General features: G+C 37.3%; 1 protein-coding gene and 1 long non-coding RNA gene across 2 annotated transcripts; both read left to right on the plus strand.

Annotated features, from left to right (window-relative positions):
• Positions 1–995: 995 nt before the first annotated feature.
• Positions 996–4,899, plus strand: LOC136817122 (uncharacterized protein F54H12.2-like). The gene has a single exon (XM_067073457.1). The coding sequence runs from the start codon at positions 3,054–3,056 to the stop codon at positions 4,368–4,370; it is 1,317 nt and encodes a 438-aa protein (XP_066929558.1). The 5' UTR covers positions 996–3,053; the 3' UTR covers positions 4,371–4,899.
• A 157-nt stretch (positions 4,900–5,056) lies between these two features.
• Positions 5,057–5,917, plus strand: LOC136817123 (uncharacterized). The gene is made up of 2 exons (XR_010848029.1): positions 5,057–5,410; positions 5,694–5,917. It is a non-coding gene; the product is annotated as an uncharacterized lncRNA (long non-coding RNA).
• Positions 5,918–13,439: the final 7,522 nt, after the last annotated feature.

Genomic DNA, 13,439 nt, shown 5'->3' on the forward strand with positions numbered 1-13,439 from the left:
CAAGTTGCTTAAAGATGTTGTATCAGCTGGGAAAAGGCAATCTTCAGAGCCACAGCATCTTTCCACTTTTCTGAAAGCTCTCTCTGAGATCGAGACCCCTCTTTCGATGGTTAAAAACCCTAAGAGTCTCTCCTTAATGAGAGCATACGCTGAGAAAGGTGAAGAGGAGAACAAATCAAACGTTATGAATGAGGTCACCCCCAGCCCAAGGAAAAAGATGAAAACCACTGGAACTCCGCTTAAACCGAATAATCGAAATATGATGATACCATCGCTGGAAAGTCCCCCTGTGAAGAAGTCTTGGATTTCATCGACTCGTGCACAACGTGTTAAAAGGTGAAATCCGTTGCTCTAGCTACTTATTCACCCTCTACGCGTCATACAATCAACATCGTTTTTCCTGCAGAGAGTGATGACAGCGTTAAGAATACGTATTCGTGATGTGTTACGGAGATTTCGTTTGATGGTGGTTTGTTGTAACTCAAAACTGATCGTGGAGAACAGTCAAATTGATGGAAAACCAAGGTCAGAAGAGACAGAAGAAAAAAGAAGACGAAAAGCACGACCAATGAAGAGCTTCCATTTTTACATAGACTTTGTAAAGCTATAAAATAGCTGCAACCCATTTTCATATATTCATTTGTAATTATTGTATCGAGAGACATGGAAGATAAGACTGAACAAAGAGAACTGTTGAAGAAATTGTACTATTCCTTTGATCACCCCTCAGCCTACTCAAGTGCCTATTCGCTTTATCGAGAAGCTAAGAAACACAGCAAAGACGTCAGTTTCAAAGATGTCAAGAAATGGCTGAGCAAAGAACTCGCCTACACGCTTCACCGTCCCGTTCGAAGAAAATTCAAGACTCGTAGGGTGATGGTATATTCCAAGGATGAAAGCTGGCAAGCAGATCTCGTCGACTTGTCTAAACTCGCAAAGCAGAATGATGGTCACAAGCATCTGCTCGTTTTGATTGATGTTTTTTTCGAAATTTGCATGGGTCAGACCTTTACCCACCAAATCTGCGAGTGGCATTGAGAGGGAACTGAAAAGTATACTGCTGACATCAAAAAGACAACCGAAAACCTTACAAACAGACAAGGGGAGCGAGTTTTTAAACAAATCCGTGAAGCAACTCTTACAAAATCGAAACATTAAACTTTTCACTACGTACAGTGAGCGAAAGGCATCTGTTGTGGAAAGATTCAACCGCACATTGAAGAATCATATGTTTCGATATTTCACAAAGCAGGACACTCGTCGTTACGTTGACGTCTTGCAAGAATTGGTTAGGAAATACAACAATACAGTCCACAGATCAATTAAAATGAAGCCTTCAGACGTTACCGAGGGGAATTCACCTCAAGTATGGATCAATCTTTATGGTGAAACAAAAACCGAAAAGAGAAAACCTAAGAAACCCAAATTCAACATAGGGGACTTGGTGAGGATAAGTGTTGAGCGTGGACCCTTTAGAAAGGGCTATCTCGAAGGTTGGAGCGAGGAGATTTTTGTTGTTAAGGTAACCGTGACAGGGGGTAGTGTTGTTGTCTACAAGTTAATGGATCAAAATAACGAGGAGTTAAAAGGTACTTTCTACACAGAGGAACTTCAAAAGGTTCTTTTACCTTCGAGCTTTCGTATCGAAAGGATCATCCGTAAAAAACGACAAAAAGGCGGGAAGACGTTGCTATTTGTTAAGTGGAGTGGATACCCTGATACGTTCAACAGTTACATAGAAGAGGACGATCTAATCAGTGGAAGTCGATAGGAAATGGAACAATCTCAATTTTCAATCGTACTACCTAGCAACAGTTCGATGGAAATGTTTCCAGACAACAAGACCTCAAGCTACAAGGTGGTATTACCCCACACGTTGAAGGTTGACAGAGAACGTTACGAAGTGGCATTGTCAGAAATACAATTTCCAGTCACATGGTATAACATGCGAGAGGGGAAAAACTTTTTTGTCAAGACAGTTCACAATGTTACGGATAAGGAGTTTTACAGTTACTACGAACGCAACGATATGATTCCTCTGGCTAAGGAGCACAAATTCAAACCGACACCGGGTACTGTCAAAGTAACGATTCCACCGGGACATTATTCAAAACCAGAGGAGATTGTCACATTGTTAAATGAAAAGGAGTCGAAAAGACTGAGACCCATCAAATTTCATTATGATTCGATCGGGAGACGTATCAAGATGACTTTGGAAAAGCACTGTACTTTGAAAATGTCTTCGTCCGACATTGCCCTTTGTCTGGGGTTTCATGGACAGGAGTACAAGACAGAAAAGGAATCGAAGTCGTTCATCTCAGAATCGATTGCATCCGTCACGAGCATGTATCATTCGATTTATGTGTATACAAACATAATTGAGAACCAGCACACTGGGAATTTCAAAGTCCCACTTCTCAGGGTGGTCCCTGTCCAAGCAAATTATGGTCAGCTAAGCTGTGTCAACTATGATCGTCCGCACTACATGCCTCTGAGTCAGTCAGAGATACAAACTATTGAAGTAGACTTAAGGGATGACACTGGAGATTTAGTTTCATTCGAGTCTGGGAAAGTGGTGACGACGCTACTGTTCAGAAGAAAGCAAGCTAAATTCTACTATTAAAGTTATATCACGGAAAAGGAAAATGACCAAGCGTCCTATTCTTCAACATGGTAATGGTCTTCCAGCATTTAGAGGAGGTATCATGCAAAGAGGGTATGGTATCGGGGGGCTCTTTAAAAGTCTCCTGCGAGCTGCTGCACCTAAACTCAAAAGTGTTGGAAAGCAAATTGGAAAAACCGCAGTGAAGGCAGGACTACAAACGTTTGGTGATGTTATTGGTGGGGAGAGTTTGAAGAGTTCTGTAAAGAGAAGAGCTACCGAAAACTTTAAACAATTGATTGCGCCCCCACCTCCAACCAAACGTATAAATGCAAGCACAAAGGGGAAAAGCGTCACTCGCCAATCGAACAGCAAAGGAAGAAGGACAACAACACAAAGACGTGGAAAAGGAAAGAAAAAATCTTCATTCGGTATATTCTAGACAAACGAAATGATGGAATCAAAGAATAAAGAAAATCCTCATCACATAGAGTGTGGACTCTCGGATGTTGATTTGTTCAGCCCAACAGTTGTCCAGACTGATATACTAAAGAGCACCTTTGAGGAAATTTATCCCACCACCAAACTGGAAGACAATGGTCCCATCGATTTTACCATTGAAAATAACACTAAGAATTTCTTGGATCTCTCGAACAGTTACGTGAGAGCTAAGGTTCAAATCTTGAATGGAGATGGTACAAACATAGGGGTAGACGATGATGTTACCAGTGTAAATTATACTATTGGTACACTTTTTCGACAGTTGGATGTGATGTTAAATGGTTCAATCATTTCAGACTCTACGAACACATACGCATATCGTGCTTACATGGAAACTCTGTTGAATTATGGAGAGGAGGCTAAAAAAACTTCTCTTAGCATGGGGTTATACACGAAGGATGAGGCAAAAAAGCTGGATGAGTTAAAAACAGCAAATGGGAACAGAGGTTTGGATGAGCGAAGCGCGTACACAGAGAACAGCAAAATTGTTACAATATGTGGACGCCCTCATATTGATATAGCTCATCAAGGTAAACTGCTTGTCAACGGTTTACCTATTAAAATTACGCTTCACCGTCAGAAGGATGCATTTTCTCTTTTGACAAATGATGAGACACCGACTTATAAGTTCAAAATTGTCGATATAGTTCTCCGTATCAAAAAGATTGAGCTTACACCTCATAAATTTGGAGAGATACAACAAACCCTTGAAAAAGAATCGATTGCATACCCAATAAATCGGGTTACAATTAAGACACGTTCTATTCCTATCGGACTGGGAAGTATGAACTGGGAGAATTGTATCATGGGACAAATGCCCAACAGAGTTATCATTGGAATGGTAGAGAACAACGCATTCAACGGCTCCTACAAGAAGAACCCGTACAATTTTCAACACTTTAACGTTTCAAGCATTGGGGTTTATGTTAACGGTGAATCTCTCCCAGCAAATCCTATGAAACTAAACTTTGACCAGAGTGATTTTTTAGATGGATACAGAAGTCTTTTTGATATCACTGGAAAGTTATACCGTGACGAAGGATGCGCTATTAAAAGAAGTGACTATCCAAACGGCTATTCATTTTTCGCTTTCGATTTGTCCCCTTCACAGTGCGGGAGTCATCAAGAAGTTCAAAAGACTGGGAGTTTGAGGATCTCTTTTGAGTTCTCGAAAGCTCTTGAAAAATCTGTGACGGTGATTTTATATAGTGAATTCGATAATAGTATTTCAATCAACAAGGCAAGAAACATTCTCAAGGATTTTTGATGCAATGAACACTACAGAACTAGAAGCACTTTTGAGTTTGGACCAGAAAATTGAAAGACATTTTTATCATGGTGTTTTTGCACTCGATCAATTCGTGGAGAATACAGAAGTTGAGAAGGAAAATCGTGGTGTTTGCATCGTAAATGAGCAAGCGTCAGAGGCAGCTGGAACGCATTGGGTGTTAATATATTTTGATGAAAAGAAAGTTGTTTTCTTTGATTCTTTTGGTAGACCGCCCGCCTATTTCAAACTCAAGGCAAAGATAAACAAACTGTCGAGAAGAAAGAAAAAGACATTAGAAGTTTCCAAACAACGGCTGCAGAGTTATCAAAGTGTGATGTGTGGTGGATTCGTGATTTGTTTTGCTTTCTTTTTGTCACGTAATTACAACTTGAAAACAATCTCACGTTTCTTTTCTAAAGTTGACACCGCGTATAATGACACTTTAATTAGACGCTTCATGGTGAAGGTGTTTAGTTTTTACTTCTACTAATTATTATTTAATGTTTATTTAGTATATTCCAATTAATTGTTGTATCTTTAATTAGATAATAATTTTTAAAAGAAAAACCGACCATAGATGAGACAAAAAATTTATGTTTTCTATTCATTTTCATCCAAGCAGGTGACTTAAGATTGAGGTTTTTTCAAGATTGTCCCTTCTGAAAACAAAAAGGTGATTTTCTTTGTCTTGCGAAGTGTATAAATTTCCATGAAATTTGACTTCCACTTCATCAGATCTGATCTACAGTCGCAATGGTTTTTCATTTCGCAGACATTGTCTTTGCCATTTGCGCTTTTATCAAACTACAGCAACTGCCCCACTTAGTGGTGTGGGCATTCAAAAATAATAAATATCGTGATTTGAGAAAATTTTTGGAAGTCAATTCTTATTGTACAGCGTTAAGGGAGGAAACTCAACAAAAAACGATGATGATGTTTTTGGAGCTGAGGATGCGAGAAAGTGAAGAAGGTGGTGTGCGTCGGTGGGCGAAGAGAGTTTTGCTGGAATTTAAGTGTACGTGTGGGATCTGTCGATGGTAAGTTTATTTTCTTTTTTCTTTTTCCTTTTTCTTCTTCATTTTCTTTTTTTTTTTTTCTTTTTCATGCTAAGTTTTATATAATTTTATTTACCTCACAGACCTCAGACTGGCTTGTTCTTTACTTTTAACATTTGAAGACTTTAATCTACTTTGTTTATTTGCTTTATTTGGGAGTTCAGATGATGTTTGATATCAGCGGTGTCTTCTAAATTGTTCTTAGGAATTCAAGCTTTGAAGTGCATTTAACTTAAAACATTCTCACTATTTTTTTATTTCCCAGGCTCAGAGACGAGGATGGATTGACGGATCCCACAAAATGCTTGATATGCACGACGAAGGAACGAAACGCTGTTCTGAGTGGGTGTGGATGTGTGGGGATTTGTCATGGATGTGCAAGTATGCTGTTGATGTTGGACAAAAAGTGCCCAACTTGTAGAACCCCATTCACATCCATTAAGAAATTGTTTTATCAATAAAATAAACAATTTACATATATAAAATTGATTTGATTTTGTCCTTTTCTTTCTTTCCTTTTAATTACTGTAAATATTTTACAAGATATTTCAAACATCTACATCAGGATTTGAAAATAATGTTTAATACTTTTCGACATTAAATTCGTTAATTGATACTTAGACTTGATAATTTTCAGACTATCAGATGAATTCTTCAACACAAAACATGTTTAAGGAAAAGAAAAAATAAATAAAAAATTTAGTTGTTCTGCTTCTTGATCTCTTTCACTTTTTAAAGAAAAGTTTTTATAAATTATGTATGTGATGACAGATATTTCGATCATTATGATTAAAAAAAATTATCACCTACTAAGTCTGCATCGTTTACAAAAAGGGTTTGATATTTTTCAATATCAAATTTTTCAACAATATATCTTAATAAATTTATAGCTTCTAAGTCATACATATAGACACTACCTCTAAAATTTCCTAGATGATAGTTTGTTAATCTTAGTTGTGGTGTAGATTTTTCGAACTTGACAAGACTCATGATGATTGCGTTTTTCTTCTCTTCGTCTAGAAAATGTTTGATTTGAACGACTTCTGCTTCACTATCCTCACTGAGCATTATTTGAAAATTTTCAGCATCTAGCGGTTCTAATTTTAGTGCTTTGATTTCATCGAACATTGCCTTGTCAACAAACTCTCCAGGTTTTTCGAGTTTTTGTAAAAGGGATAGCACACCGTTGATCAATACTTCAGCATTAGCTCGTCCTTTGAAACCGAATCTGTAATCTACTGTATCTGAGAAGACATCTCTAACGACCATAGCATCTTCCTCCCCATCACGTAAATAAACCACTTTGTATTTTGATAGACATTTTGCCATCGACTTTGTTTTCAAAAGATTTAGTTTTCTTGATACGGCTTCCTTTTTCACTTCTTTCTTCATTTTTTTACCACGAGGTTCACCACTTGAACTAGTATCTGATGAGCGTTTTTCACCTTTCGATTCCATTTTTCAGTTTTTGTTTCTTCGTTGATGACTTTTGAATGATTAGACTGTGATGGTTAGTGCTTTTATAGATTACCAGAAAATTATTTACCACTCAGAACTTATTCTGTAGTGTCACTCACTTTCTGTAGTGTCACTCACTTTCTGTAGTGTCACTCACTTTCTGTAGTGTCACTCACTTTCTGCAGTGTCACTCACTTTCTGTAGTGTTAAAATAATTTTCAATCAAATGCCTTGAAGACTTTCAAAAAACGAACGTTTCCAAATTCATCTTTTAAAATCAAAAATAAGACTTGGTCATTTTCTTTAATCAGAATTGTTACTATCTCACACATGTTTTCTATAATAACCTGTTAGTATAAATATTGCTCTATGTATCATACCTTTCATATGCTGTTTTTGTCAACAATGTACTCACTTTCTGTAGTGTCACTCACTTTCTGTAGTGTCACTCACTTTCTGTAGTGTCACTCACTTTCGGCATTGCTGGAGGTGTTAAAAATGTGCCAGCTCTCTCCATATCTTACTAACTCGTTCCCTCTTTGAATTTTTTGCTTGACAGGGCATTAACAAGTTTCTCTTGTCCATCGTATTAAGTTTCGGGTGCAGGGACTACTTGTTAAGTTTACCGCAGTCGAGGGCGACCCGAAAGCTCCCTTTTCGTATAGCTGTCTACCCGAAGGAAGGGGAGGGCGCCGCTCCTTTCCCTGGATTTCTCCACTTACCTTGATCCGTCTCTTTAGTTGCTGAGCATTGAAATGTCTTGCTTGCATGATACAAGATAATTTTTTGATTTCTCCTTTTTTTAATTTGTAGGAATACGGTTTCGAGCACAGATTCACATTGCATGGTATGCAGAACTGGGTCCCAGGCTCTAAACCAATCAGTATCGGAGAAGCTGGTTCCCCTGGCAACAACCAAAGAAGCCGTATAGAAAACGGGCCCAATGCAGGTTTGTTTCTCGTACAACTTGTGCCACTTTTACAACTTTTTTATTTTACTGATGGACGTGATACAATCGTCAGTGCTATCAAAATCATAAGAAAGCAAATTTAAGGTACCCAGGGTTCGGTTTGGAATCAACTCCTTAAATTCGAATATTTCCTCCCATAATTGCGAAAATTACTTAGACTTAGCTTAACTTGAAATACTTGATTTTTAATAAGTCTTCTTCCGATGTTCATCTTAAAGGGACAAGTGGTTGGAACCATCGCTTTACATTTTACGCGTTCGAACAACAAATGCCTGGAACCGTGGCTTATGGAGTTGGCCATGCAAACCATGGTAAGGAATAAATGTTACAAACATATTAAAGATTGAGGCACTCGATATAACACCCCTGTTTCAATCATTTTTGAGGGGCGTGGGCTAAAATAAAGGATTTAAATTCTAATGGGGCTTTAAAAATGTTTAATTTTTTACGAGTGGGATTTTTACCTTAAGAGAAAAAATTTTGGCGAATGAGATCATTTGCCTATTTTAGTGCAATTTGAATAGGATGGACAGTAAAACCAATAACATAAAGTAAATAGAACTTGGGATACACGTGGACGAGGTTGACTCTATCCCTTTAGGAAAAGTGGAATTTGGACCTCATCAACAAATCTGTACACGTTTTTTGAATATTTCCCCGCTATAAGGGGAAATATTAGTTAAAAAGGCATTTCTCCGATCCTTGGCTACTTACGCCCTTTTTGCGCCCTTAAAGGGGCAATCCGCCACCACATTGCGAAGTTTGTTTTTGTTTTCATTTGCCTTAGTTATTCAGACAAAATCGCACGGATTTACGTTGATGTTACGCGCATGTTTTTGAGTAATCAAGACACGAATAATTCAGATCAAAATACAAGATGGACGAAAATTCAGTCTTGGCTTTTTAAAAGTTATAACTCTTTTCTGACGAACAAAAAAAATACAATTTTCATCTAATTGGCGACCAATAATTACATGAAATGTGAGGGTAACACTTCAACTGTAATCATCAGTAATTTCATCATTGATTACAAAGATATCCATGGATTACCTCTTCCGAATACCAAACCAACCAACTTAAAGATTTCAGAGACATTTGCTTGACATGAAGAAAACGCTACATCCCCATAACTTTGGACATTAAATGGTTGGCAAAATGGTATTAACATTCTATTGAGATGTGAAACTGGTTCAAGTTGAAGAATTGATGAGAAAAATGGGTAGTACGAGAAATATTTTTGCTTTGAAATACAAACTCTTATATGATGGACGACAATATCTCTGGAACAAGTTATATGAGATTTGTTTACCGAGTGACCCCAAAACAAAGTCTTTAATGCTTGGTTCTTACATTCATGAGGTCAGAGGTTTTGTGGATTTTCTAAACTTTTGAAACTTGTGTGATTGTTTTGGTTGTTTTCCTGACTAAAGACACCTAAAGACACTTTTGAATGTGTGATTGTTTTCCCTGACCAGAGATACTGTGAGCGTGTATTTAATAAACATATTGCATCTTGGCTTGGAGATATTTTTGAATGTTTTAACGGCGACGTCATTTCTTGTTTGGATTGTTGTAGTGTTATCTTTTAGTACTCCAATGTTTCGTACACGGCCAAAATATAAACCTTGTCTGCTCGAGCAGATTGATTTACATTCTCCACAAAGAAGTCGATGGAAAAACTATTGTCCGATATTTTAGGTTGACATATATTCTTGACAAAGAGGTCGATAGAATAAAGCATCTGCTCTTTGGTGGATTAGATTGGTGTCAAGAGATATATCAACAAACTTCCACATAAATATAAACATGAAGGAGGCCCCCCCAGCGGACCCTCAATTCACGCAATCACGCAATTTTTTTTCGAAATTCACGCATTCACGCAAATTTTCCTCAAGTTTCACGCAATAACCCGATTTTTCAGAAATCGGAAATTTTTTTGGGAAAAATCGGGGAAACATTGGAAAATCGGGAAAACTGCACATAATCGGTGGAAAAAAGGGAAATTCACGTATTCACGCACAAAATAGCCCAGATTCACGCATTCACGCAATCAAAAAGTACATTTTCACGTTCACGCAAGTTTTTTCAATTCACGCATTCACGCATTTTCTTTTCAATTTTCACGCATTCACGCAGCCGAAAATTCCCATTCACGCAATCACGCAAACCGCTGGGGGGGCCCCATGAAGGTAATCCAAGGTAATTTCAACCAAGCACACGAAATGTGTGAAACGTTCGTTTTTAATCTTAGATTTCTGGCCCCCTCCCCTGTTCGTTTTCGTTCGCTTTTTGGATGGCCCCCCTCCCCCCTCAGCGACGAACATACTTTTTGAATGGCCCCTTAAAGAATTCATTGCCAAAAAAATGACAAAACGGTCACAATGCAATTCCTTGACCTTTGCCTTTATGATTCCAATAAAAACTGCTGATTTGGCCTATCCCATTTGTGCTGGTTACCTTGATTTTTAACAAACTTAGCTTTACTGTTCTTTTGTTATACATTTTTTAATATACATTATATACATATATATATTAATATACATTTTGTGCTTAATCTGAGGTTTACATTCAGTGTAATTTTTAAAACACATGACTACAATATGCAACGTTCCTCACTTTGACATTTTCTTGTTATGAACCCTCATTACGCTATTTTTTATAAGAACCATGAAATTTGAGTTAAGCCTCTAGGCTTGTTCTTATTTTTTCTATTGTCTAGAATAATAGACCTATTGTTTCAGTCTGAGCCTGATTGTTCTTATAAAAAAGAGTGTATGCTGTTAACCATTTCAGTACCGAGCACTTTTTTCTATTTTTTTAGCCTACACTTTTTTATAAGCGTATCGTAATGCCCGAAGTTTTTATCATCTTATCCTGGGTCAAGCTGGAGTTTTTACAAGTTCTTTGATGACTCTGTTGGTTGTTAAATGTTGAGACAAACGATTTTATTACTTTTTCTAAAGAACGCGTCATCCCTATTGTTTGAAAATAACCAATCAGTTAAGCATGTTGTAAAAACTCCAAGGTATCTCCTTATCCTGGAGATGAGCTTACTTTTTTAAATACAGTAGAGTCTCAATAACTCGAACCTCTATTACTCGAACGTCCCCTTAACTCGAACAAATTCGTTGGCAGCATGAAAATCTCCTACTAAACTCTTATAAAGAAACCTCCATATATCGAATGTTCCCCTTTTTTGGCTCCATAACTCGAATTTTGTTTTCCTTTCCTGAACTTGAAAAATATAAGCAATCTGATTGGCTAAGAGACAAACCATATTTCTTTTTTGAAAATTTTGATTTTTGGGCCTGGGGTCGAGTTTTCATTTTTTTCAAAATCTTAAACTGCTACAATCAGACCTTTAAATAATAAATAATTCGAAAGTTACTGAAGTCGAGCCCAGTGCGGTGCGCAAGCCTGGACGGCCTCAAGTTGAAACGTTTTTTTTTTCGATCAGGCAGTCCATCTGCAAGTGTAAAGGGAAATATTTAGTCGCATTTGTGCGAATCTTGTTTTTTTTTAAGAAACTAGTTTTACCAAGCAGCCTCAATGTTTCTTAAGAAATCGACCTTTTGAGCCTTAAATGTTTCTTACATGTTTCTAAACTTTTTGACATAATCAGCCTATTTTTCATGTTTTGATTGAAAGGTTCTTAAAAAAGGAATTAAAAAATGTCATTTTCTCATTTTCAGCCTCAGCATGTTTCTTAGATGTTTCTTAGTTTTTAGGCATTCTGAGCTTTATGTTTCTTAAAAGTGTGTTTCTTAAAAAAAAAAAACGTGTATTGCTTTTGTCATTTCTTTCATTTTAGAATCTGGTGGTTGGAAGTATCGCGTGGTGAAAGAAGCTAATGGTGGTGGAAATGGGTGGACCCATGATTTCACTTTTTACGCCTATGAATAGAAGCAAGGAACTTGATGTGAGCCAATTTTCTTCTCAATCAACTACCTAATTCCATGATTTTTGTTAGAGTAGCTTCTAATTGTAGCTTCTCCAATGTCGTTTTCCCACGTTTCATTTATTGATTTAGAAGCTACCCAGGGACCCAATCCTGCAAGACTATGAGAGCTGAAAGTCTATATTTTGTCTATATTTCTCGTGTATTTTTCATAATATTACCACCCTATTAACCTCTTTCGTTTAAAAATAGATGGCGGGATTTTCGCCTGAAAAGGCAAGTATGGCACGGAGGGTTAATCACAATTTTCAAATATCAATATTTTAAATTCAAACTTTTGTTTTTGTTTTTATTATTTTATTATCTTGTTACTTTAGATTTTATATTTTAATTCTTTTGTTAAATTTACTATGGGAAAATATTAATATTAGAAAGATGTATAATTATTTTACGAAATAGAAGATTTATCTAGATCTTAAATACTTTTCTCCACCATTCCAAGCATATATCAACGCTGATGCCAAATACTGCGTAAATTGGGCTTTTCCAGAAATAGTCAGTGCCCCCCTGTTGAGGATATTGGATATCCGGGGGGTTAACGATTTTTGTTCAAAAGTGGATATCCAGGGGGTTAAATATCTACAAGGAAGTGGATATCCATCTATTTTACTTTTCAAGTAAAAAAATACGATATCCAGGGGGTTGAGCATATTTTTAAGAGTGGATATCCAGGGGGTCTTTACTAATAAAGTAGGATATACAGAGGGTTCGATATTTTGAAAAATCAATATCCTCAACAGTGGGGGTAAAATCTTTTTCTGGAAAAGCCCATTATTGCAACCGGATCTTTCGACTGAAAAGTTGTTGGTTTCAACCTCCACGAAAATTGACCATGGTGATGTCACGTCTAGCTTTTCTACAGGTAGGATCAGACATTAGGAAGGATGTGAGCTCGAATCCTAAACCAAGGTGACAGAAAAATTTATCGTATGTAAAATACATGTTATGATTTCACAGTTTTTGACTGGATTATTTGATAAAAGGGAATTCCTCTTCAGAAAATCGACCATGGTAACGTCACCTCTTTTCTACAGGAAGGACCAGCCGTTAAGAACAGTGGCGTTGTGGCAGGTGGCCGGGGGCCCCCATTGGAGTTTTTTGAAGGGGCGCCGAAGAGCAAGGGGCACCAAAAGAGAATTTTTCAAACGCCTTAATCTTAGAAATCATACTTTTTGCGTCATAAACTGCGCCCCAGGACCAATTTTACTGAGATAATTCAGGAAAACTTTGCTTCGAATTCCCATGAAGCCCACGGCTAAGCCCAAGGGAAACATTGCTTGGTGGGCTCGCCTTCTCGGCTGCCGTAATCTTGGCACGCAGTAAAAATGGTAGAAGTGTAGCGAGTGGAATTCTAGCGAGTGGAAATACAAGCGAATCGGATAGAATGGACCGAATGGCATGGCAATTTTTTATCTATTGCAATTAATTGAGATAAATTAATTGGATATGGATTGATTCCCACAATTAATTGGGCCAATTCTAAAGTATTGAGTATTCAAGATTTGATCATTGACATTGATTGACTGTTTTTTCTTCATCAATCAATTGGGCCATTCCAGAATTTGTTTGAAACTGCTCTGGGCTGGGTGGGGGCGACATGATATGGGATTTCATTCCGAGGCAAA

Source organism: Clytia hemisphaerica, unplaced genomic scaffold (assembly GCF_902728285.1).
Source record: "Clytia hemisphaerica strain Z4C2 unplaced genomic scaffold, Clytia hemisphaerica genome assembly, whole genome shotgun sequence".
Taxonomy (NCBI): domain Eukaryota; kingdom Metazoa; phylum Cnidaria; class Hydrozoa; order Leptothecata; family Clytiidae; genus Clytia; species Clytia hemisphaerica.